A 26,452-nucleotide genomic window follows, 5' to 3' on the forward strand; every position below is an offset into this window, starting at 1 on the left:
AACCTGTAGCTGAAAGGTGGAGCAACTGTTTGCATACAGAAGGTCGCAGGTTCAATCCCTGGCTTCCCTGGGTAGGACCAGAAAAGGAATTGGTCTCACCTGATATACAGCATCTTCCTTAAATAGCTGAGTGATATCATCAAGTTGTGGCAGGTGAGGCAGAACCCAGGAGAGAATGACCGACCCAGTGAAGTTACAGCTAACACAAGATTTGGACCAGGGTCTTCCTGATCCATAGCTCAGTCTCTTAGTCATTGCACTATACCAACCAGCCTTGTAGCAAAAGGCTGGCCATTATGATGTGTGTGTGTGTTGCTTGTTTCTATGGCTGGACAAGTGCACTGCGAAATTTGGAGAAATCTGAATCTCAAAGGACAGCTCTGCTTTGCTTTTATATTGTTTTGCATTTGGTAGATTTGCCTTTAAATGCCAATCAAATTCTCCCCCACTCCCCAGGGCTGGGAGAAAAGTGGCTAAGAACAGTTTTAGGGGAGGATGGAGAGAAGCATGGACCAGATGCCCACCCCACGCTATGTATTGAAGTTTCCTCACCATCCCTTTATCGGTAGGTGGCCCAATCTGGGTTGGGTGATGCCACCATCACAGAGTCATAGAGCTGGAGAGGGACTACCAAGGATCATCTAGTCCATCCCCTGGAAATGCAGGAATCGCAGCTAAAGATTCCTTGACAGGCGGTCATTTTCAAAGCCTAACTGTGTCCCCAGAGGCTGTTTCTCACCAAGCTGTTGTGCATAGCCAGCTCCTCCTTCAGGTAAAGGACTTCTTTTTCCAGAATTTTCACCATTCGCTAAGCAAAGGAAGAGAATGAAATGTGAGAATGAAGTGGGAAAGAAAGAGAAAAGTAGAAAGATCCAGAGCTGCGTTTCAGTTTCCAGTCCTTCCTGGTTGCAGCCATCACCCCTACTCTACCTCAGCCAGCAAGAAGAGATTTATATTGCTATATTCATTCTATCTCTTCTATTTTTATTGCAGAAATTAAGAAACAGCCTTCCAATGCATTTGCAGTAATCAGGGTGACTTACAACTATTGAAAGAAAACATCAGTTAAAAAAGAAAAGAAAACAATTTCTGTTTGAGGGTATCATGGAACACGGTATGGGAATTGTATGGACAACTCTGAATCCTTGGTTGAAACAATGTATGCTGGGAGAGACAGCAAGGCAGTCTGGGTCTTTAACAACCCTGGCTGTGTCTCTCTCCGCTCCCAATTAGCTGTCTGCAAAGGAATGTGTTAATTGCCTTTGGCGGGAAGAAGACCCAGGTGATACCTATTTCCTTGTGGTATGTGAAGGGGGGGGGGATGAAAGGCCAATTAGAGAATCCCTATCACCTGAGGTCGACTCGCCCTCTATTGAATTGAGAAGGAATGAGGTAACTGTCTTTACCACCTGCCAATATACAATTAGGGAATAAAGTTAAGACAGTTGAGAATAAATGGGTTACATCTAAGGCCATTGGTAAAAGTTAATTGATGTGATGTTCTCATTTGGTGGGATCACGCAACCCCACCTGGTACCTTTCGGGGATAAAGATGGAAGCCTAAGGTTAGAGCTTCACACTTTGCTATCTTGCAATTCTGCCAGAGCTTCTGCCAGTATGGAGCTGTAAGAGGTGAAGGGGGGCCCGTGGGCTCTGCCTTCTGACTGCTTTGCCAGAGATGATATATAGAATCATAGAATCGTAGAGTTGGAAGAGACCACAAGGGCCATCCAGTCCAACCCCCTGCCAAGCAGGAAACACCATCAAAGCACTCTTGACATATGGCTGTCAAGCCTCTGCTTAAAGACCTCCAAAGAAGGAGACTCCACCACACTCCTTGGCAGCAAATTCCACTGCCGAACAACTCTTACTGTCAGGAAGTTCTTCCTAATGTTTAGGTGGAATCTTCTTTCTTGAAGTTTGAATCCATTGCTCCGTGTCCGCTTCTCTGGAGCAGCAGAAAACAATCTTTCTCCCTCCTCCATATGACATCCTTTTATATATTTGAACATGGCTATCATATCACCCCTCAACCTTCTCTTCTCCAGGCTAAACATACCCAGCTCCCTAAGCCGTTCCTCATAAGACATTGTTTTCAGGCCTTTGACCATTTTCGTTGCTATCCTCTGGACACATTCCAGCTTGTCAGTATCCTTCTGGAATGTATTGCCATGTACGTATGTATTCTTAGTTAGAGCAACTTGTATACTTAGTTTTATTATTTTCTCTATCTGTGACCTTATAAGAAATGTGCACTGCTATTTTAAGATGTGTGTTTACAACTTTTGAATAAATCCTTGAGAAGGAATACTGTGTGGATCTGGAGTGCTTGTCCAGGGTGGGGCAACTCATCTAGTACCTTAACCAACTGGTCGCATACTGAGTGTTAGGCTGCACCAGTGAGTGTGCCTGGGTTTGAGTAAGGAAACCAAACCAGTTGGATTTCTGCCTGCTTCATAAGGAGTATCCAGAGGCTTGCAACCTAGTAACAAGGCGGAGAGCTATCCCTTTTAGACTCTCTGGCCAGGTATGAGCAAGAAAGGGTGGTGGTAGCGAACTACTGAAATTGTTTTGACTACTCTTCACGAGAGACGTTAAGAGTTGTATGTTTCCCACCATCTGCCCAAGTCAGGAGATAGGCTGGGAGGAGCAAAGTAGTTGCCGCCGTTTATTACAGAGGGATTCTTTAGCTCTGCACAACCCGTTCACAGATTTAAACCGTGGCTGCGGTGTTAGGACCAGATTATGCACTTAGTTAGCCAATGCCAACCTGGTGCCCTCACGCTGTTCTGGACTACAAGCCTTGTGGACCCAAAGACTTTGTTGTTTAGTCGTTTAGTCGTGTCTGACTCTTCGTGACCCCATGGACCATAGCACGCCAGGCACTCCTGTCTTGCACTGCCTCCCGCAGTTTGGTCAAACTCATGTTCGTAGCTTCGAGAACACTGTCCAACCATCTCATCCTCTATCGTCCCCTTCTCCTTGTGCCCTCCATCTTTCCCAACATCAGGGTCTTTTCCAGGGAGTCTTCTCTTCTTCTCATGAGGTGGCCAAAGTATTGGAGCCTCAGCTTCACGATCTGTCCTTCCAGTGAGCACTCAAGGCTGATTTCCTTCAGAATGCATAGGTTCGATTTTCTTGCAGTCCAAGGGACTATCAAGAGTCTTTTTTAATGACTGATGTTTTAATGTACAGTGGTACCTCGGTTTAAGTACACAATTGGTTCCGGAAGTCCGTACTTAACCGGAAGCGAACTTTCCCATCGAAAGTAATGGAAAGTGGATTAATCCGTTCCAGACGGGTCCGCGGAGTACTTAAACTGAAAGTACTCAAACTGAAGCGTACTTAAACCGAGGTATGACTGTATTTTTAATCTCCTGTTGGAAGCCGCCCAGAGTGGCGCCAGATGAGCGAGGTATAAGTAATAAATAATAAATAATAAATAATAATAAATAATAAATAAATAATAATAATAATAATAAGGTAAAGGACCCTTGGACAGTTAAGTCCACGCAAAGGCGACTATGGGGTTGTGGCGCTCATCTCGCTTTCAGGCCGAGGGAGCCAGCGTTTGTCCACAGACAACCTTCCGGGTCATGTGGCCAGCAGGACTAAACCACTTCTGGTGCAACAGGACACCGTGACGGAAAGCAGAGCACATAGAAACACTGTTTACGTTTCTGCCGCAGCAGTACCTATTCATCTACTTGCACTGGGGTGCTTTCAAATTGCTAGGTTGGCAGGAGCCTGGGACAGAGCAACAGGAGCTCACCCCGTCGCAGAGATTCGAACCACCAACCTTCTCATCAGCAAGCCCAAGAGGCTCAGTGGTTTAGACCCCAGCACCACCCACGTCCTACTAAGCACTCATCCACTGACCAAACCTCTCCTCCCAGCTAGCTAGCTAGCTAGCCAGCCAGCCAACGGAAATTCCCACACAGGGCGGCACCTACCTCGGGGTTGATTTTTTCGTTCACAATTGGCTCAGTGGTCACCCATTTCATCCTGGTAGCAAAACGCAGCGTGGACAGCTGAAGAGAAGTGAATGTCACTTAGCAATTGTTCTGGAGTCAAGAAAACCATGCCCAAGAGCCCATCTGAATGCCAAATAATAAATGTAACTACCGTACAATTATTTTGATTTCTGCCCTTCACCACAAGGTTCCAGTGCCGGGGTGGGGGGTAGAGGCAGAGTCCTTGCCCACCTGTCAAAGCGGACTGAGGAGTCTGATCAGTTCCACACCCTTGCTTTTTAGGGGCTTGGAAATGGATTGGCATAAGGACAGAAAAGGGGTTAAGTTAGGTGTGCTGCGTGCTTTTTTTCTGGGGGGACGCAGGGGGGACACATACGCCTAAATATTTTGTGAATATTTGTACTTTTGTCCATTTACTGTATTTATTTCCCCCAATATGAACTACGAAATGGTGATTTTGTTGAGTCCAAATGAGAGACCGGGGGGCTTACCGTCTCCACAATGTGGATGGCTTCACTGCAGATATTGGCCACGAGGACCGTGTTGCAATTCCCGCCTAGGAGAGAGACAAAGGAAATGAAGGCTGGAATCTGATTCTCTGATTCCACTGGCAGGGCACCATTTCCTCGCTAGCATCCATCCGCCAAGGAAATCCTGAGTGCCCCAGAGGATTCTGGGAGAAAGCTAAGGAGCAGGACCCATGTTCAGTTCCCAAGGCGGGTGGGTGGGTGGACCAGTTGGGACTTCAACCCCGCCAACTCTATTTCCCTAGAAAACAGCTGCACTTTTCCTATTTGCTCATCCGAGCTTGGAAACACTCTTTCCGCTCACTTAAACCCCTTGATGTGTTTCAGGTGCCTGTTTTCAAAGGAGGACAAGAGAATGCAGAAAGCTTTTGTCAGGGTTCCTTCAGACGCCATCTTGCCTCTCGCTGTTCTGTGTTCAAATTACAGTGTGTCGGGACAGAGAGGCCCTGGCCTGGGTGCCTTAACTTTTGTGATGTCCCTCATAGCTTCTTCGAATTTTTTTTATTTGTTTAAGGGCATTTCTGAGCCCGTTAATATTTTAAAGAACTTTAAGCAGTGTATATGTATAATATAAAAACGATATCCGTTAAAACAAAAATGCAAGGCTAAAGCAAGTAAAAGAGATTTGGGGGATTCCATCTGCATAAATGTATAAAAATCTCCACTTAAATGGCTTGTTGAAAGAGGACCCTGGCCTGATCCTTGTGGCAAGGAAATGGAAGAGCGAGAACTTGCCCACAGTAACGGAATGGCAAGTACTTGTGCTCGAATATCTACAACTGGCAAAATTAACCAACTCAATAAGAGAAGTATCAGTACAAAAAATATCTAAAGAATGGAGTGCCTATAAAAGATACCTAAAAATGTATTATCCAAATAATTCTTTACTAGCAGAAATAGAATAACGTTTGAAGAATAGAAAGAAGAGGGGAAAAAGAAAAGGACGTGTGAGGGACAAGGGATACAGGGAAGTCCCTCCCATCTTAAGTTCCAGCCCATCCCCAAGCGCTGGAGAGAGTAAGGAGAGCTCTGCCTCCAGCGGAGAGTCAGGAAGTGGTGTCCGAGGCTCAGGCAAGGTTGTGGAGCCCATGCCTCAGGTGGAACAGGAAGTTGGACGCACGGGGGGGGGGGAGGCCAATCCCCCCAACTCCCGAATTGCGACGCAAACGTAGGGGGAAGAGGTTGGGTCTGCCAAAGCTGTGGTGCTGGAAGAAAACGCGCCAATCGCCATTCGGGAGTTCTGACACCTCACCTTAAGGATGCATTTTTACTGCTCTGAACACTGTAAATAATCAGCACTTAATAAAAGCCTTAAAAGACCATGCTGGAGTCGTTACTCTAGAGTAGCCATACCAGGCCCTCTGACAGCAACTCCCGAATCTTTTTTTGGCTACTTTGGAGTGCAGCGATGAGCGCTCAAGAGGCTGAGCATTGGAGGCTGGAGGCCGAAGCAGCGAAGCAGGAGCTGCAGAACCTCACAGCGCACGCACAGCAGCAATTGCATGCCGCTCAGGAGGAAGCGCGAGGGGCGCAGGAGGAGCTGAACAAGCTGGTGGACCAGGTGAGGACAAAAGAGGAGACTGAGAAACAGCTAAGGGTGATGGTATTGGACCTGCAGAAAAAGTTGGAAGAGGAGAAAGCCGCTAGAGGTGGGGGGGCGCCCCAGCCGCAGCTAGTCCAAGTGAGAAGGGGACAGAGCCTAGTCACCAAGTTCAGCGGCGACCCGAGGGAGTACCTAGGATTCGAGACAGAAATAAATTATGCGCTGGAATTGCATGCAGCAGAATTCCCAGATGACGCGCACAGAGTCTCCTTTATCATAGAGCATTTGACGGGGGCCGCCCGGGAATGGGTAAGACCGCTCATCGCGCAAAAAAATCCTTGCATGAAGAACGCAAAATTATTTCTAGAAGCCTTAAAAATAATGTACGCTAGCGACAGTGAAATGGAGGCCACTAAACAGGAGCTTCATAACTTAGTACAGGGAAAGTACCAGGTTCAGGGACAGCGATCAGCCTCCAGAGGGAGGGGGGGAGACGGGAGACGCCCGACAGCTCAATGAGGCAACTGAGATTTTAGACTCAAGGAGAGGGGTGAGAGGGCTGGAGTACCTGATAGCATGGGAGGACACTCCGCCGTCCCACAATGAGTGGATACCGGCCACGGAAGTACCTGAGGAATTTTTAGTGGAAGAGTTCCACGCCCTGTTCCCCCACAGGCCCAAGCCCTGGCACATGGAAAGGGAGGGAGAGGGGGAGGGGCAGGAGGAAGGGATAGCAGGCAGCAGCTCTCCATGGAGATGGGAAGCGGAATTTGAGGACACGGAAGAAGAGGTGTGGGTTTCACCGAGGTCGACGACGTCAGAGGCAGGAGAGGACTGGCAGAACATTTTTACTCCCACCAGCTCTGACGCCACTGACTTCTTGGGATTCCCGTCTTCTCAGGGGGAAGGAGAAAGATCGCAGGATTGGGGGGAAATTTTTACACCCACAGGCTCGGATGCCACAGACTTCTTGGGGTTTCACTCGTCCCCAGCAAGCAGAGAGCCACTAGGGAGGGGGGGAGAGGAGCCTGGGAGGGGGGTGGATGTGAGGGACAAGGGATACAGGGAAGTCCCTCCCATCTTAAGTTCCAGCCCATCCCCAAGCGCTGGAGAGAGTAAGGAGAGCTCTGCCTCCAGCGGAGAGTCAGGAAGTGGTGTCCGAGGCTCAGGCAAGGTTGTGGAGCCCAGGCCGCAGGTGGGACAGGAAGTTGGACGCACGGGGGGGAGGCCAATCCCCCCAACTCCCGAATTGCGACGCAAACGTAGGGGGAAGAGGTTGGGTCTGCCAAAGCTGTGGTGCTGGAAGAAAACGCGCCAATCGCCATTCGGGAGTTCTGACACCTCACCTTAAGGATGCATTTTTACTGCTCTGAACACTGTAAATAATCAGCACTTAATAAAAGCCTTAAAAGACCATGCTGGAGTCGTTACTCTAGAGTAGCCATACCAGGCCCTCTGACAGGACGGAAACGGGAAAACTAGAATACCAACCCGTAGTATTGAAAGAATCTGATATTGTATAATTAGGAGGTCTGGAAGTAGCTAAGATATAATAGGAAGAGAAATATCAGTCATAAATCGTTCACGTTGCGAATATATATTTTTGTGTTAGATCATATATGACTTACATATTCTTTTTTGTAACTTTTGTGTATTTTTGTTTTTGTCATGAATTTGTTGAATTGGAAATTACTTCGTATAATGTATACTGAAGACATATTTGTACAAATTTATTTTTAAATAATAAAGTTTATTTAAAAAAAAGAAAAAAGAAAGAGGACCCTGGCCTTTCAAGAACCACCTAATTCCTTCTAAACCTGCCCACTGTCCCTTCAGGCCCTGCTCTGTATCCCTGCATCTGAGGTTTGGTGATTATTAAAGGCGGGGTCTTTTCTCTGATGGCCCCAGGCTGATTTTCAACAGTGGACAGGGCCAAAGCCAAAGGTGAGGCCAGATTTGCACACTCTTAACAGAGATATACATTCAACACAAACAGTCACAGTCACAGTCACACAGAGACTTAATGAGTGCATTATCACTGAGATTTGGTTAAGCTAAGGAGTCAGATGCTCTAAAACAGGGTTCCCAAACTTGGGTCCCTAGCTGTTTCTGGACTACAACCAGTGCTTTTTTCCTTTAAAAATGTTTAGGGGTACTCTCATTTGGACTCAAGATAATCACCGTTTTATAATTCAAATCGGGGGAAATAAATACAGTGCTACCTCGGTTTACGAACTTAATCCATTCCGCAAGTCTGTTCTTAAACCAAAGCTGTTCTTAAACCGAGGCGTGTTTTCCCTAATGAGGCCTCCCACTGCCGGTGCCCTTCCACCATTCAGCTTCCATTTGTAGACCAAGGTAAAGTTTGCTAACTGGAGCACCTACTTCCGGTTTTGCGGAGTTTGTAAACTGAAAGGTTCATTAACAGGGCTGTTCGTAAACCAAGGTACCACTGTACAGAAAATCGACAAAAGTACAAAAATTCACAAAATGTTTAGGGGTATGCGTACCCCTGCATATCTCCCAGGAAAAAAAGCACTGACTACAACTCCCATCATCCCTAGCTAGCAGGGCGAGTGGTCAGGGACGATGGGAATTGTAGTCCAAAAACAGCTAGAGACCCAAGTTTGCAAAACCTTGCTCTGAAATGCTACCTGCTACTGTTAAATGTTTAACTTTTGAAACTGCGAGGTGGGAGGAGAGAGAGAGATTATTTTCTTTTTAATGGGAACCTTGCAAATAAATTATAGATTTTAATGGCACTTAATTTTTTTTCCTGCTGGCCACTTTAGGAGCTGTTTAAGAGAAAGGGGCAACAGAGGTAACTACATTGCAGAGATCGGGTGACATTAAACTAAGCTCAGAGCGATGGAGAATTGTCATAACAGCCCTGTCAAGGCCAGATTTGACATAATCAGGGACTTGAACCCGGGTTCCCCCACACCCAACACTCCAGCCAGTACCACCAACCCAGGTCCTTACCCAACGAATCCTTCAGGGTGTAGGTGAGCTTGCTCTGGCGGAAAGGAACGTGTTCCCGGTTACGGTCGGACAGTGCAATAATAACTTGTTCCAGGTACGACAGAGACCTGTTGATGTAAGTTGCTTCCTTCAGTCCAAAGCCCTCCGACTGTTAAAAAGGGGAAGCAAGAGGACACCTTAGAAAGTGTGGTTTATGTTTCATTTGAATTATTTTATCTGGCCTTTCTGTATAAACTACCCAGGGTGGCTAACACAGTTCAAATAGAATAGACAAACAGCCACATGATTACTAAACAACAACAACTAATTTAAAACAGAATTAAAATGCAAGAGAGCAACACAGTAAGTTAGGCTGCGTACACACCACATATTAAAAGCACAATTCCTTCAGATATTTGAAGACGACTGCCGTATCTCCTCTCAGTCTCCTCTTTTCCAGGCTAAAAATACCCAGGTCCTTCAACTGTTCCTCACAAGCCTTGGTTTCCAGACCCTTGATTATTTTGGTTGCCCTCCTCTGCACATGTTCCAGCTTGTCAACTTCCTTCTTAACTTGTGATTCCCAGAATTGGACACAGTATTCCAGGTGTGGTCTGACCAAGGCGGAATAGAATGGTACTATTACTTCTCTTGATCTAGGTACTATGCTTCTGCTGATGAAGCCTAGAATAGCATTAGCCTTTTTTGCTACTGCATCACACTGTTGACACATGTTATGCTTGTGGTCCACCAAGACCCCAAGATTCTTTTCACATGTACTGCTAGTAAGCCAGGTGTCCCCCATCTTATATTTATATTTGTGCATCTGGTTCTTCCTTCCTCATAGCTGCCAAATGTCCCGTTTTCCCCGGGAAATCCCCGTTTTTCCAGCTGTTCCTAGCTGAAAAAAACGGATTTTTTTTGTTTTTCCCCGGTTTATTCTCGCGCGGTGGCCATTTTGGAACTGGGCGGAGCATGCTCATAAGCGACTTTTGATGCTGCTCTGCCCAGTTCCAAACTGCGCGGCGGCCATTTTGGAACTGGGCAAAGCAGCATCAAAAGTCACTTCTGAGCATGCTCCGCCCAGTTCCAAAATGGAGGCAGCGCTACTTCCGGTCTGCTATTTCCAGACCGGTCCCTTATTTCTCTGACAGCAACTTGGCAGGTATATCCTTCCTAAGTGCAGAACCGTACATTTGTCCCTATTAAAATTCATTCTGTTAGTTTGGGCTGTGTTCTCCAATCTGTTAAGGTCATTTTGAATTCTGAGAGGCTACTCCTCTCAGTTCGGTACCAGCCGCGAAATGACAACAAAATGAGCATCCCCTCAACACAATCACACAGAGACAGACACTCAATGCACACATTGTCACGGGGATTTCTTTTTCCGTTAGTGTAAAAGGAAAGCTAGCTTCTTGATCACTTAGAATGAAGTTAGCTAACTCGCCGGTTGCAGGCAAAACAAGTTCTCCCAACGTCGGACTTACTTTGGTCTTTGCCAGTCTCTCTGAGCCTGCTAGATCCACCAGGTTAATTTTGGAGGTCACGTAACGGGCGTCAGAAAGAATTCTGGAATGACACTGAGGTGGGAGATCGGGGACATTAGCGCACCTTGAATGCAAGAGGGCTGTTGAATTGCACCAGAGGATCCACAGACCTCTGGATTCTCCCGACCACCCCATGAATACACCGCCAGCCCTGACCTCAATGTAAATAGTGAAGATGCAGTGAGATCTGGAGGAGTTCCTGTTCAGAGCGTGTTGACCAACAGATCGATTGGTGTCCCCCTGGAGAAGGAAGTGAAAAGCGGAGGCATAAACCAAGGGCAGAACGAAAGGAGCTCGTTTCTCTGCTACATTTATAGGCCTCTCCACAGCAACATTCTCAGGACAGCTGACAGCGAGGAATAAACACACAGGGTGCCTTCAGACTGCCTGTCTTCTGAGCACTCATCCTGAGTGGCTTGCAGGGAGACAAGATAACACTGTGTCAAAGGACATTATACATTATACATTATACATGAGTTTGACCAAACTGCAGGAGGCAGTGGAAGACAGGAGTGCCTGGCGTACTCTGGTCCATGGGGTCACGAAGAGTCGGACACGACTAAACGACTAAACAACAACAACAACATTATATTATCCCATTCTTTATTGCAAAAAAGTCCAATTTTCGGGAGAGAAGGTTTGTCATAAAATACTTCCCAACCAACTATTTTAGTTTGGGCACTTCCAGGCAGTTGCTGTTTTAATAATAAATGATGATGATGATGATGATGATGATGATAAATTATTCATACCCCTCCTGTTTGGCTGGATTTCCCCAGACACTCTGGGCGGCTCCCAACAGAATATTAAAAACACGATAAAACATCAAACATTAAAAACTTCCCTAAACAGCACTGCCTTCAGATGTCTTCTAAAAGTCAGATAGTTGTTTATTTCCTTGACATATGAAGGGGCGGGTGTTTCACAGGGTGGGTGCCTGGTTCCCTGTAGCTTTACTTCTCACAGCGAAGGAACCGCCAGAAGGCCCTCTGTGCTGGACCTCAGTGTCCGTACGACGGGGGTGGAGACGCTCCTTCAGGTATTCTGGTCCGAGGCCGCTTAGGGCTTTAAAGATCAGCACCAACACTTTGAATTGTGCTCAGAAACATACTGGGAGCCAATGTAGGTCTTTCAGGACCGGTGTTACATGGGTGGGGTTCAATCAACTACAGGCAAATTCAGGTTACACAGCCTGGAAGTGGCCAATTCAATTACTATAAAACACATAAGAACAGAAATGTAACACAGCACAGAAGTCACATGGAGCAGAGAAAGCAGGAGGCCATCGCTGACTCTTCTTACCTCGAACAAAAGATTTAAAGCAATTTCTTCGTGGGGGGCTGCGTGCACCGTCAAGCCTTTCACATAGACGCCTTGGGGTCCCTCTCCTATAGACAGCGGAACGTCACTCGGGGTCGTGGCTAAAAGGTCAAAGATGATCTCATTGTGGATTTCCAGGTACGAAATCCGAACAGTGATGAACTGAGTCCCGTGTTCCCCCATCGACTTGAATACCTGTAGGGAAGGTTGGACGGGTCTCAGTGAAGTTGCTGTCAATCAGGTTATCGGCGTTTTTTCCCAAGATGGGAAAAAGGGGGGGGGGGTTGGAGACCTCTAAATCTGGCTCGGAGTGGACCCACTGGAATTAATACATGTCTCGTGTCTGTTAATTTCATTTGGGTCTGCTCTGAGAAGGACAATCGTCGAGTACTACCCGGGGTGGTAAATTAAGGGCACAGCCCTGTTGGAAGTTCTCCCATTCAAGTGGGAAGCTCATCCTGAGCAAGAAAAAAGCAGGAACTGCAAAAGAGTGCAAATATGGTGCAACTGACTTTCGGGGTTGGTGTGTTGTGCGACAAGGACACAGAGTGCAATGAGATTGAGTGTTTGGTGGGGGGGAGGCTCGGTTAATTTCATTGTACACAGGTTGTACATTGACAATAAAGGTGGTATTTTTATTATTATTATTATTATTATCATCATCACCATCTTTCCAACCCAACTAGCTGAGAGCTCCCATGAAAGGACCTCAGATAGCCAGATGGAGAAAGAGTAACAGGAGAAGTTTAACAGGATATGCTGGGGATTGAAGTGTCACCTCCATGGGGGTCAAACGGGGGCAGAATCAGGTCTTCCTGTGCCCCTTCATAGAATCATAGAGTTGGAAGAGACCACAAGGGCCATCCAGTCCAACCCCCTGCCAAGCAGGAAACACCATCAAAGCATTCTTGACATATGCCTGTCAAGCCTCTGCTTAAAGACCTCCAAAGAAGGAGACTCCACTACACTCCTTGGTAGCAAATTCCACTGCCGAACAGCTCTTCACTACTCCTCGTAGGAGGTAGGGGGTGCCCCATGGCTCTTTCCCCAGAGCAACAGTCTTAACCATCACAGGTTGACAGGAATTCCCATGTGCCCACCTTTAGCTTCCTCCTTAATCTGCATCACTCTATCATGGAAAGGGTTACCTGTTGGATAGCTCGGGGTATGATCCCTCGATGCTTGTAGTTTCCCGTTGTTCCCGTCATAGTGAAAGTCTTGCCAGCTCCAGTTTGCCCATAGCATAATATAGTACCTAGAAGTTTCAAATGAGAGACCATGAAGTCATAAGAAGAGTCTGCTGGATCAGGCCAATGGCCCATCTAGCTCACCATGGCAAGATGGTTTGAGAATATTACGCCGATCCTGGGTTGACTACACTGACTGCCCGTTAGTATCCAGACCCAATCCCAATTCGAAGTGCTGGTTTTGACCTATAAAGCCTGAAATGGCTCAGGGCCGCAATACCTCAAGGATCGCCTCTCCCAATATGTGACAGACAGTGGTGTCTTGCAATAAATAAAGAAGAATCAAAGAATCGTGCAGAGTCAAAACGCGGAGTCAAAATATTCACAGTAAAGGAAAAACTTTCCTGAGGCAAAAAAAAAAAAAAAGTTTGTTACAAGCACCGTGCAAGCAAAAATAAGAGAATGAGAGCGGCTTGCTGAACGCAGGAATTTATTTCCTGGCTCAGCATGACCTTGATGTACAGTATTCAAAACAATATTTGCATCAGAAGTGAACCTGCTAGAATCTTCCAGCACTTTCTAGCACTTTCCTGTTTCGGCTCTCAAAGACCTTAGTCAGACAATGTGAACCAACCCGGACCCTGAAATCATCACTGGAGACCCGTCTTTGTGTGCCCCCTCCATGACAGGTCTGGACGGTGGCAATATAAGGATGGGCCTTTTCTGTGGTGGCTCCCTGATTGTGGGATGCTCTCCCCAGGAAGGCTTGCCTGGTGCCATCAATATCAATCGTTATGTACCAGGTGGAAACTATCCTCTAAAACCAGGGTGGGATGTTTTAAAGTATTTCATTTTCCTCTTGGTTTTAATGTACCCTATGTGAGGCGGGGAGGGGGGTTGTCTGTCTGTCTGTTTGTTTAAAACAAAAAATAAAAAACAATTCCTTCCAGTAGCACCTTAGAGACCAACTAAGTTTGTCATTGGTATGAGCTTTCGTGTGCATGCGCACTTCTTCAGATACTTCTTCAGATGTTTGTTTGTTTGTTTGGTTGGTTGGTTGTAAGTCACTTTTGGTTGCTCTGGGCAAGATAAAGCATAATCCTATATAATAATGTGCAAGTGTCTCTGCGTCCAGATTCCCTGTGTCCCTGTGTCCGCGCTACTGCGCATGTGCCCCACGGACACAGGGATTGGACGCAGAGCGCTCGCCAGCGCTCGCCCTCACTCGCTCACGCACTCCCCTCTCGCATCGCCACCCGGCTCAGGTCTTGAGCGGTTGGTGCGCTGCTGACAGCACAAAAGCCAAAGGAAGGAGGCGGAGGCAGCGACGGTAACAGCAGCAGCGGGAGCAGCCCGGTCTGAGTGTGCCTCACCTTCCTTGCCCTCAGGGGGCCGGCCTCCATGGGCACCTAGAGGATGCGGAGCAGCGATGGAGGAGCCCGTGAGAGGAGCGGTGAGGCTGCGGCCTTCCCTCCCTCTCTGCGCTCAGGCATGACAGGAGAGTGAGTTTGTTTACTTGCGTTCCTGGCGTGCCCCGTGGCTGAGCGCAGAGAGAGAGGGAAGGCCGCTGCCCCGCTGCTCCTCTCACATATCTTCTAGCGCCCGTTTTCTAAACGGGCTGAATGACACTAGTAATAATAATAATAATAATAATAATAATAATAATAATAGTCCAGCATCCTGTTCTCACAGTGGCCAACCAGATGACTACGTCAGTTTGATTTGTTATTCAATATCTGTGATACCTGCTGCCTTGCAGGACATATTTGGGAGAAGAAAAGGCTAAAGAGTAGACCCTACACAATTCCAGAGTGGAGTCCCTAAGACGGTTGGATGGTGCCTTGTACGCCTCCTCCCAGCAACTCCTGCAGCCCAGCTGGTGCCAAACGTCTTGCTCTGCTTTCCTTTGGACCACATCTGTGAGGCCGAGAGTGGAGTCTTTTCATCTGGGCAGCCCAGGACCTCCATATAATTGTGCCCTGGGGAGGTTATTTCAGTGCTGCTAACACAGCAAAAACACAATGCAGGAGGCAACAGTTACGAGTCTCAGCAGATGCTGTGTTGCTCCAGCTGTTTGACCTCTTTCACCTCCTGAGGCACACTCCATTGTCCCTCGTGACAGATGGGTGCCTACAAGTATGTCTGTCAAATGAGTTGCAAAGGCAGGAGGGGGGGAAAGCCCACAGCAGATCCTGTTTATGGGTGTGTCTGCAGGGCCCCTGCAGAGAGGACCCCATTTAATAATGGCTTCCTGTATCAACACACAATCTGTTGTGCTAAACTGGCAGAAAGCCTTACCTGGGGGAATACCTGGTATCTCAAGTAAGCCCTTGACCCCAGCCTGATTGCTACCAGGAGACCCTGAGTCGGTACTGGTGGTAAAGGTAAAGGTACCCCTGACTGTTAGCTCCAGTTGCGGCCGACTCTGGGGTTGCAACGCTCATCTCGCTTTACTGGCCGAGAGAGCCGGTGTTTGTCCACAGACAGTTTTTCCAGGTCATGTGGCCAGCATAACTAAGCCGCTACTGGCGAAACCAGAACAGCGCACGGAAACACCGTTTACCTTCCGGCCGGAGCAGTACCTATTTACCTACTTGTAGTTCGACGTGGTTTTGAGCTGCTTAGGTGGGCAGGAGCTGGGATCAAACAACGGGAGCTCACCCCGTCGATTTGAACCACCGACCTTCTGATCGGCAAGCGCCTAGACCAGGCATAGGCAACCTTGGATCTCCAGATATTTTGGAACTACAACTCCCATGAATCCTGACCACTGGCCCTGTTAACTAGGGATCATGGGAGTTGTAGTTCCAAAACATCTGGAGAGCCAAGGTTGCCTATGCCTGGCCTAGACTATGTGGTTTAGACCACAGCGCCACCCACTGTACCTGGTGGTACTGCATGCCTAACAGACTGGACCATCAGAATAGCATATAGGGCCTCAAGGAACATTCAGACAAGGCTGCCAGAGAAGGAATGCTGAGATAACACACATGCAATGCTGCTCCCATTCCCGATGGAAACTGAAGACTGCACAGGCAACAATAAGAACATTTACCGTTATATCCATTAAGGGCCTGGGAGACCAAGTCTCTGGCTACTGCTTCATAAACCGCATCCTGAGGGGCATCGTGAAGAACGCCATCTAATTTAAAAGACCAGTCTGTCTGTTTGTTGTTGACAACGCCTTTCGTGCGGTCTCTCTCAATGTATATTTCCATTGTCTGGGAAGTACAAAGAATGTACAAAGCATGGCAATTTGTAACCTTGAAGAACGTAAGAGCACGGCATGAATTGTCGTCGCCCCCCACAACCATATTCTGCTTTTCCTTTAAAATTAATTCAAAGCAGCCTCGAAGCTTTAAAACAGAAACACGCCAATAAAAGACATACAGAGCTGTTTTGTTTCTGCTGGCCTGTTTTTCACTGACCTTATTGTCTTCCCCGAACTTGATCATGTCTTGTGGAAAGTCACCTGTCGGCTTGACTCGTGCAAATGCGCTAACTCTCTTAGGACAGGCGCACATGGTGATGTGCACTGGGGGGGGGGCAGAGGAATGGAAAGGAAAAACAAGAGAAAAATGACTTTCTTCAAGGGTCAATTCACACCAGCACTTGAATCTCGAGGTTAAAAAAAAAAAGATAAAACCACTGCAATTGACAGGCTGATTACTGTTACCTCTGGAACAGGAGCAGCAGCTCAGATTAAACGCTTCTAGTGTTTGACACATAGGTGAAATTCCACTATCAGAGGCAACATGGGAGTATAGTTCTTCCCAGAGCCTCCCAGAAGCCAATGCAGTTCCTTCCAGGTGTTGGTGAACAACAACTCACATAATCTCTAACCACTGGTCATGCTGGTTTAAGGATGAAAGGAGTTTAGTCCAACAAGATCATCTGGAGGCCTCCACGTTGCCTAGACTGGTGAGGAACTTGATGCCTTTCAAGCATTGCATGCAAGGCAGATGCTCTACCACAGAGCCACAGCCATTCTCCTGCCATAACTTGGAAGCCGCAAGACGGTTCCCTCAGTTTCCATGCCCAGCTCCCACCGGCAAGATGGAGTGGTGTGAAGGAACAGTCGATCAAACTCCCCCACCCTTCCTTTTTGCAAAGGCTTCAGATCAGAGACAGGCCTTCCTCCTTCCCACCCGCCATCAGTACGTCTCAGCAACTGAGCCAAGAAATATAGAACTCTGGGTTTAACTTTGAATAAAACGAAGCTGGCGGGGTGTGTGTAAGTCTTCGTTCCCTTGAGTGGAATTACTTAAGAAGCAACAGGCTTTTAGAAACCAGAGATGCTAAAAGGCTGCTAAACCATCTAACCACAGGGACTAGGTTTTGGTGGCCTTCCAGATGTTGCCAACAACATCTGGAAGGCCACAGCTCTTCACCGCTGCCTTAGGCAAAAAAGGTTTAGCTGTCTGCTTCCTTACAAAGAATCCTGAGTAACTTGGAGGTGGGAAAATAGAGAGGTGTGAGCGTGTATCTCCCCAACTACAATTGCTTCCAGATGGCCTGTTCATTGAGCATTCACCCTGATTTGTTTGTAGGGAGATTAGATGGCAGGCGCTTCCAGACGCCATCCCAATCAGAGATAATTTGGCAACCTGAATTCTCCGGGATGTACTCGAATCCTACCTGCAATCAGCAACTTTCTGGAAGTGTCTGACAATGGCTGCTAAATGAGTATTAATTCTAATGTGTTTGCAGGGAGGGTGACATTGCATTGAAATGCATTCCAGTGGATTCCCTCACCACTTTCCTTATTGCAAGAAGTCTGATCTTTGGGAGAAGCACGTTTGATGTGCATGACCTCCCAGTCAACTATAATTGTGCAACCTGAATTTGCTGGGAGTTTTTTTTTTTAAATACTTGAAATCCCACTTGAAAATAGCAACATTCTGGAGGCGCCCCCAGCAATCTCTTGCTCCTCAAAGAAGAACCGACAACAGGAACCTCACTGTACTGTACGTATCGCCTATCTCTCAAGGGCCAGGGGCCAGAACAGCCTGCGGTTCACTGGGAAGGGCTGCTTCTGCGACTTGTGGTATTTACTATCAGCCACCAGCCAACCCCCACCCGTCCTAAGTTCTATTTTATTTTATTTTTCAATTTATTTTTATTTGTTGTTGTTTAGTCATTTAGTCGTGTCCGACTCTTCATGACCCCATGGACCAGAGCACGCCAGGCACTCCTGTCTTCCACTGCTTCCCGCAGCTTGGCCAGACTTATTTTTATTAGTTTTCCAAATTGATACAAATCAAACCTAATTGCTTTAATTTAATACAGTTTTAAAGAAGGCTGATCGCCGAAGAATTGATGCTTTTGAATTATGGTGCTGGAGGAGACTCTTGAGAGTCCCATGGACTGCAAGAAGATCAAACCTATCCATTCTTAAGGAAATCAGCCCTGAGTGCTCCCTGGAAGGACAGATCCTGAAGCTGAGGCTCCAATACTTTGGCCACCTCATGAGAAGAGAAGACTCCCTGGAAAAGACCCTGATGTTGGGAAAGATGGAGGGCACTAGGAGAAGGGGACGACAGAGGACGAGATGGTTGGACAGTGTTCTCGAAGCTACAAACATGAGTCTGACCAAACTGCGGGAGGCAGTGGAAGACAGGAGTGCCTGGCGTGCTCTGGTCCATGGGGTCACGAAGAGTCGGACACGACTAAACGACTAAAGAACAACAGTTTTTAAAAAACCAGGTTTCCCGCTCCTGTTGCCAACATATGTCCATCTCTTCTATTGCTGCCACATCATATTCCCCCCTCCCTCCGGATGCTCTGCCATCAACTGCCAGGGAGCAGATGATGCTGGTCGACAGAGGGACTATGTCTGTGGGGTGGCATCTTTGCCATCAAGCTCCACCACCCCACCCCAAAGTCCACCTGAAGGGAAGAGTGTGGAACTGGCTTAGACCCCCTCCCCCCCCTTTTCCGTTTTTCTCCTCCTTATAATTCATTATCACTGACTGAAATATAGTTATTCTTAAGCCTTGCATGCACCGCCAGAAAGGCAATATACAAGACTGTAATTGTGTAAGTAAACTGCGGAGTTTACTTCTATCTAAATGTTGCAAAGGAAAGAATGTGCAGCACAGGTTGCTACATAAGTAAATAAGAATTAGTTGTGAATGTAAACTGAACCTCTGCGGGCAAGCACAGCAGCACTCCCTCTGCTCTGACTGTAAAACTCAGGTGCTGGTGGTGGTGAAGGACAGTTACTGAGGGCTGCTGAAAGAAGAGATCAACATGCTCAGGGAAAACCCAAATGGCAGATATTCAAGAAACATTGTAGGGGAGGGTTGCCATATTTCAAAAGGTGAAAATCCGGATGAAAAAGTTGTTGAAGTTTTTTTGGCAAAGTTGTTGACCTTTTTTTTAAAAAAAAAAATTGCCCAAAAGTTGTTGAGCTTTAGGCAACACTGAGTGAGTGCTTCCAGATGGGTATTTATTGTGGGATCAGCATATGCCCTTTTCTATCTCTTTCTACTCTGCAGCATCCATGTGATGTCCTTGTCATCCCCAACGCCAGCCTGTACCTCCCCACGCCCCCCATTTAACCCGGATTTACCTTTTCCCATGAAAATCCGGTACCCCATTTCTAGAAAGAAAAATCTTACTGCCCACATCCCATGTACACCATTGAGTCCCCCCACCCTGCCCTGCCCTGCCCTGGAAACACACCCTGAACAGGTGCCCCTTCCCCTCATCCATGCCCTGCCATGTTTTGTGTCCCATAGATTGACTTTCTTATAATGTGGTTCAGGAATCCCTTATGGACCATAAAGAAGGCTGATTGCCGAAGAATGGATGCTTTTGAATTCTGGTGCTGGAGGAGACTCTTGAATGTCCCATGGACTGCAAGAAGATCAAACCTATCCATTCTTAAGGAAATCAGCCCTGAGTGCTCACTGGAAGGACAGATCCTGAAGGTGAGGCTCCAATACTTTGGCCACCTCATGAGAAGAGAAGACCCTCTGGAAAAGACCCTGATGTTGGGAAAGATGGAGGGCACAAGGAGAAGGGGACGACAGAGGACGAGATGGCTGGACAGTGTTCTCGAAGCTACGAACATGACTCTGACCAAACTGCGGGAGGCAGTGGAAGACAGGAGTGCCTGGCGTGCTCTTGTCCATGGGGTCACGAAGAGTCGGACACGACTAAACGACTAAACAACAACAAGTATTTTAGCCCAGCCCCACCCACATCTCTGAGCAGTCGGAGGGCCCAAGAGAAAGCTGCAGCTGTTGCCCCCGAGAGAGAGACCCCCTAAACCCCTTGGGGGGCTCCCTCAAGAGGGGCAGATAGAAATAAGGGGCTGCGAAAGAAAGAAAGAAAGAAAGAAAGAAAGAAAGAAAGAAAGAAAGAAAGAAAGAAAGAAAGAAAGAAAGAAAGAAAGAAAGAAAGAAAGAAAGACACACGAGGAGGCACTGACCCTCCCCCGGGGAGGCTTCTCTTCTTGATCCCGCCGCCGGCGAGGGAGAGGGCGAACGGGAGCGCGCGAGCGCCTGAGGCACTAAAAGAGCGCCGCGGGAGCGCGCGGGCAGGACGAACGGCGAGAGGGAAGCGCGCCGTCGCCATGGCGACCGCCGCTTCCCGTATCCGCCGTCGCCATGGCCACCGCCACTTCCGGCTTCGAGCGCCGGCCGGAAGAGGACGCTCTCGCGCCAAAGGGGAGGGTAGGCGGGACTAGTAGCTTCCGGCGCGTCTCTCTCGCTGTCTCTTTCTCTGTGTCCCCCCTCGCCCTCCTCCCCCCTCCCCTGGGGCCGGCCTCGTCCGGGTTACGGTGGCCGGGCGGGGCCAGGCGGCGCCCGAAGCGAAAGCGAGGAGAAGGAGGGCTGGCTGCCCCTGCCTCTCTCCCTCGCTCCTCCGCCTCAGTGCGCGCGCCGGGCGCCGGTCCCGGCCGGACCCGGGGCTTGGCAGGAAAGCAGGCAGGCAGGCAGGCAAGATGCTGGAAGCGGCCGGGCCGGACCCGGAGCTGGACGCGGAGGACCTGGTGCACTTCTCGGTGGGGGACCTGCCCAGCCGGGGCTACGGGGTGATGGGCGAGATCCGGAGGCAGGGGAAGCTCTGCGACGTCACCCTCAAGGTAGCGCCTCAGGCAGCGGCGCGCGCGGGGGGGGTGTATTTTCCCTGAGGGAGAGGTGGGGGGGGTCTTTTCTCTGAAGGGGAGATGGGGGGCTGGCCCTGAGGGGGAGGGGAGAGAGATGGGGGGGCTGGCCCTGGGGGTGAGGTGTGGCGGGCGTCCCTGCCCCTGAGGGGAAAGGGAGGGGGAGAAATGGGGGGGGTTGCCCGGGAGGGGGAGGGGAAGCGGTGAGGGGGTCTGGTCAGCCCCCCCCCTCAACGAGGAGGGTATAAATAAATGAGGCAGACGGAACTGGTTTTCCAGCGTATATGTTGCGCCTGTATCGGAAGGTAATCTTGAGTCACAGAGTTGGAAGAGGGGGCCCCAGGGGTCATCTAGCCCAGCCCCTCTGCAACGCAGGAATCACCGCAGCTGCAAGAAACCTCGCTGCGAGTCGACTTGGGACTGATCTTGTAGGAGGTGATGATGGCACACACATAAAATAAGCAGCAATATGTGCTCCCTTATTGTCTGCTCAAGCAGTACTCAAAAAAGTGGCTTGTTTGGGGGTGGGATACGACAAATATACGACGTTTGAAGCGGCGTTGAACAATGTCCGGGCCAGCAGCAGCATGTTGTGTTCGCTGGCAGAGTTTGTTCGGCTTATTTTATGGATGTCCACCCCACCCCCATAAAAAGGTCGCTTTTGCTATGGCAGCTAAGGGAAGACGGCCACTTCCCTGAAAGCAGCTGGAAATCGGGATGTTATGGAAGGAGGGCCTGTTGAAGGAGAAAAACTGTAGAGGAAAGGTGGTGGATGTGATTTGGGGCGGGGTGGGGGGTAGGCAGCAACAGGAGAGGATGCCCTGCCTTTGAATCTCCAGATCAGCTTTCCCCTCCTGGTGCTGTTGGACTCCAGCTCCCATCAGTCCCAGCTCCCATGGGTTGGGAGGTGCTGGGAATTTTAGTCCAGTAGCCTTCAAAGGCTGCCTTACTGTCAGTGAGGAGGGTCAGATTTGTGCTTTAAGAGAGAAGATGCACCAAGTTGGGACTAAAGGAAATGCAGGTTGATTTGGCATCCCTGAGTGGTGTAACCCTGATGGGTAGAGGGGAAGAAGCGGGGACCTATATGAGATGGGGTTTGGGATCAGATTGGGACTGGGAAACGGGTAGAGCCCAAGTGGCAAAAAGCTGCGGTTGAGGGCGATACTACAAAGCCCATGTTTTTGTTCAGGTTAAAGTTTCCTGTCCAGCATTTGTTTGTTTGAATGTATTAATTATAATGAGGTGGCAGCACCTTCTCATCCTGGGTTTGCCCTTTGATTATAATCCAGCGGAGGATAACTTCAGTCCCAATTATTAGGAGTAACCACTTTTGCATAGCATTGCCCTTTAGTCATTGCAAGCTGTGCAACCTCTCAGGAATGTGTTGCAGGTTGCCCAGTGGGGTTTTGAAGCCTAGGTTGCCTGTGACAGCAATGCTTCCTATAGCTAGTCCTGGTTTTAACGTTTTGTGGGTGGTCCGTGTGTAAATTGGATTTCGGCATCGGCCCAGCTTGTGGTGTTCCACCTCCTGCATGCAAATTGCAGCTGCACACTCTCCTCACAGGAGAACCAACCCAAGGACTGGATGACTCATGGAATGAATCCTTCTTCCCTGCTTGGCATGTGGCCGCTGTGAAGCAGATTGGCAGTGGTGGTTTGGCAAAGGGCACCATCAAAGGCTCTCATCCTGCTTTAAAGTTGGGATGCTCCAGTTTCAGCATTGCAATCCTCCGGAAGTCCAGAAAGCATTATCTGATCCTCCCTTTTAGACCTCCTACACAGTTTCAGCAAGCATTATAGCATTAAAAACTTGCCCAGCTGGGTCTGACCCAGCTTCTTTTAATTCAGCAGTTCTGTTGCAACAATGGGGGGTATGAAGGCATCAGCCTTTCCGCTACTGTGTTCTCACAGCACCCTGTATTCAGAGAGATGCTCCCTTTGGATATATAGAGGTCCCAACCTAAGCTAGTATGTTTTATCGTCACTAAGGCTCAGGGTGGATAAAAATCAATGATTTTTTAAAAATATATATCAGATTTTTTAAAATTTAAATCTGATTTTTTTAAAATAAAATGTTTTGAGGAAAATATATTACCATCCAAAGGTTATTCTATCATGAAATAAAGATTAGGTTTTTTTAAATTATGTAGAATAAGGTTGTATATGTTTAATTTTTTTGGTAAATAAATTCCATTAATCCATTCACAATGTCATGTTCTTCCAGAGGTGTTTTTTTTTAAGATTATTGGGCAGTTTCTCTGCCTACAAGATATTATCATAGATGCTTGGTTTACTTTTGCAGTTCTCAAAACTGAATTTGACTCAGCAGAGATCACATGCCTCTTCTTCACAGCAAAAATGTTATAACATGAACAGAGTTGAGAAAAAGACCTTAATCCTATTGTTCTACAAACCTATGAATACAGAAACAACCCCTTTAGTGCTAAGTTTCAAGAAGTCCAGTGATTAGAATAGAAACATTATTTTTCTGATTGTTTGGAGTGGACAGTATTTAAGTTTTTCATGTGTAGGCTGGGCTGACAGTCTAAGTTTCTTAAAATATATATATATATTGTTTTTGTTTGGCCAAATTAGTTAACAAACATGGATGTTTGTTTAAGCAAATAACATATGCTGTAATGTTATTGTTTCAGTTGAATAAATCTATTTAAATTGTTATTATTAAGGTAATGATTATTTTTCTCCTTCCTAAGTACAACAGAAAAGTTGTCCAAATACAGTATGAATGATTAACCTATTAAACTGGGGATAAAAAAAACTAATATGAAAAGTTGTTATTCTAAAAATCTTCATCTACTAGCATATTAAAGTTATACCGGCAAGAATTAGTCTTTATGTAGAAAACTATGATTTAAATCAAGCCTTACTGACTAGTGGTTTAAATCAGTTTGATTTAAATCAAATCCACCCTGCTAAGGCTTGTCCTTCATGAGCCTGTTTCTGACCTTCCTCAATCTGAAGGGTACCAGATTCAAGGTAAGTTCAATCCCTTTTTTAAAAAGCAGACACAATCTGTTGCCTCCTAGATCAGGGGTAGGGAATCTCTGACCGTCCTCATGTTGGTGAACTGCAGCTTCCCTCAGCCTCAGCAAGCATGTTCACTGGCTAGGGGTGATGGGAGTTGTACAGCAACACCTGGAGGGCCCTATCCCCTATTTAAACCCATATTTGGGGGGGATAGGTTTATTAGGTACAGAAAACCAGTATGAAGTATCCCACTACAATGCACTTAAAATCCAGACAGCTCCATATGGCTATCCCTCAGCTGTCATCTAACATCATCTGTGCCATATGGCAGTAGCTCGACCAATGAGAGATGGGAAGCAGGGCCCACTTCATCAGCTCCACAGAGATGTTAGCTGTTGCTGGGCTCCTCCTCCCGCTGAACCATTTCCATTCAAGATGGTCACTGCAAGAAGTTCCTAACATTAAGGCCAGTTGCCCGAGTGCATTCTCCCTCCCTCCCTCCCCACTCCATTTGCCTTGTGCGTCATGTCTTTCCGAAGGTTAGCCTGCGGGCGAGAACTGTCTTGTTCATTATTGATCTTAATATTACAGCTCTTTGGGAGCTCTTTTGGCCGAAGAGCGGTGGTAGAAAATGTTTTAAATGAATGACATTCCCCAACCTCATTTGACACACCATTCCCCTACCCCTGAACTAGATTGATAAGTCCTGTAATATATGAATGAAATGTTCAGGTTTTAGTGGGTTTCCGAGAAGGGCATGTTCATTGCTGAACAAATCTTTCTTTGTGCACATGGTTTTTCGCAGAGCACACGTACCCCTTATTGCAGAGATTTTCAACCTTTTTGAGTCCACGGCTCCTTTGACCAACTACATTCTTTCTGTGGTAACCCTGTGGGGCTCAGGAGTTATGTCACCCCTTGCTTGCAGAACTGGCAAGCTTCTCACCCTTTTTCAAAATGCCTCCATTGTCCATTCCCAACAGCAAGGGCTGGCTGGCAGGGCTCCCTTGCCCGCTTGCTTATTCCAAGGCCACCTCAACTCCTGGCAACCAGCACCCCCTGACCAGCCCCAGAGGTACCATTCACCTGGGGAGCTTGTAGCCAGGGCTGCTGCAACAAACAGCTGTGCAAGCCTTTGGGTGGCAGAGGCGCAAGAGGGCATCAGAGGGAGGGAAGGAAAGAGGCCAGTGTTGCCTACAACACCCCTGAGCATCATTCAAGGCACCCCAGGGTGCCACAGCACACTGGTTGAAAACCACTGCCTTGTTGAATAATGGTTATAATTTGGGGGTGCTATAAAAATCATTGTGGAGCAGAAGTATTGTGCCAAGTATTTTCTGCTGTTCCAAATATCCCCTTTCTCTCATTTAAAGAAACATTTTTCCAATGCATTTGTGATCAAATTGTCTCCTCAGCATTTCCTCCCCTTGATATTTGGAACACGGTTGACTGCACAGAATGCAATATTTCTCCCTGAGGGAGAGACCTTCCTTTCCTGTCCCCTAGGACACGTTGTCCTCCTTCCCACTTAGCAGGCCGGCGCCCCAAATGAAAGCAAACGCCATTACTCTCGGGAGAGTCTTTCAAGCAGGTACCGGTATAGCTGACAGTGGAATCATTTTCGTTAATCTGGTACAAAGCAGTCAACATTTCTTGGCAGAGCATTGGAGAAGCCTGAAAAACTGGGTGGAAGATCTGCCCAACAGTGCAAGGTTTTTGGCAATTTGTTTGTATTACATTCAGCATATTGAACTCTAAGCAAGCATTGTTGTTGTTTAGTCGTTTAGTCGTGACCGACTCTTCGTGACCCCATGGACCAGAGCACGCCAGGCACTCCTGTCTTCCACTGCCTCCCGCAGTTTGGTCAAACTCATGTTCGTAGCTTCAAGAACACTGTCCAACCATCTCGTCCTCTGTCGTCCCCTTCTCCTAGTGCCCTCCATCTTTCCCAACATCAGGGTCTTTTCCAGGGAGTTTTCTCTTCTCATGAGGTGGCCAAAGTACTGGAGCCTCAGCTTCAGGATCTGTCCTTCCAGTGAGCACTGAGGGCTGATTTCCTTCAGAATGGATAGGTTTGATCTTCTTGCAGTCCATGGGACTCTCAAGAGTCTCCTCCAGCACCATAATTCAAAAGCATCAATTCTTTGGCGATCAGCCTTCTTTATGGTCCAGCTCTCACTTCCATACATCACGACTGGGAAAACCATAGCTTGAACTATACAGACCTTTGTTGGCAAGGTGATGTCTCTGCTTTTTAAGATGCTGTCTAGGTTTGTCATTGCTTTTCTCCCA

General features: G+C 47.7%; 2 protein-coding genes across 6 annotated transcripts in view; one reads left to right on the top strand and one right to left on the bottom strand.

Annotated features, from left to right (window-relative positions):
- KIF9 (kinesin family member 9) overlaps positions 1 to 20,602 on the bottom strand; it is a 35,909-nt gene extending 15,307 nt beyond the window's left edge. For 3 of the 4 annotated variants that reach the window (XR_009558431.1, XM_035129697.2, XM_060281007.1), the window contains exons 1-10: positions 16,488 to 17,050; positions 16,115 to 16,280; positions 13,021 to 13,127; positions 11,855 to 12,067; positions 10,709 to 10,792; positions 10,493 to 10,585; positions 9,027 to 9,174; positions 4,466 to 4,530; positions 3,954 to 4,031; positions 740 to 808 (exon numbers count right to left, since the gene is read on the bottom strand). Coding sequence is in view for 3 of the 4 variants with exons in the window: in XM_035129697.2 (XP_034985588.2) it covers positions 740 to 808; positions 3,954 to 4,031; positions 4,466 to 4,530; positions 9,027 to 9,174; positions 10,493 to 10,585; positions 10,709 to 10,792; positions 11,855 to 12,067; positions 13,021 to 13,127; positions 16,115 to 16,280; positions 16,488 to 16,787 (1,323 nt within the window). In the remaining variant the exon portion in view is untranslated. Of the gene's footprint in view, positions 1 to 739; positions 809 to 3,953; positions 4,032 to 4,465; positions 4,531 to 9,026; positions 9,175 to 10,492; positions 10,586 to 10,708; positions 10,793 to 11,854; positions 12,068 to 13,020; positions 13,128 to 16,114; positions 16,281 to 16,487; positions 17,051 to 20,497 lie in introns of those variants that run through there. The other variant, XM_035129696.2, reaches the window with a different exon arrangement.
- A 217-nt stretch (positions 20,603 to 20,819) lies between these two features.
- Positions 20,820 to 26,452, top strand: part of KLHL18 (kelch like family member 18) — a 42,720-nt gene continuing 37,087 nt past the window's right edge. The window contains exon 1 of one of the 2 annotated variants that reach the window (XM_035129109.2): positions 20,820 to 21,151. In XM_035129109.2, the coding sequence (XP_034985000.2) occupies positions 21,011 to 21,151 (141 nt within the window). In that variant the 5' untranslated portion in view covers positions 20,820 to 21,010. The remainder of the gene's footprint in view (positions 21,152 to 26,452) is intronic. The other variant, XM_035129108.2, reaches the window with a different exon arrangement.

Source organism: Zootoca vivipara, chromosome 12 (assembly GCF_963506605.1).
Source record: "Zootoca vivipara chromosome 12, rZooViv1.1, whole genome shotgun sequence".
NCBI lineage: Eukaryota > Metazoa > Chordata > Lepidosauria > Squamata > Lacertidae > Zootoca > Zootoca vivipara.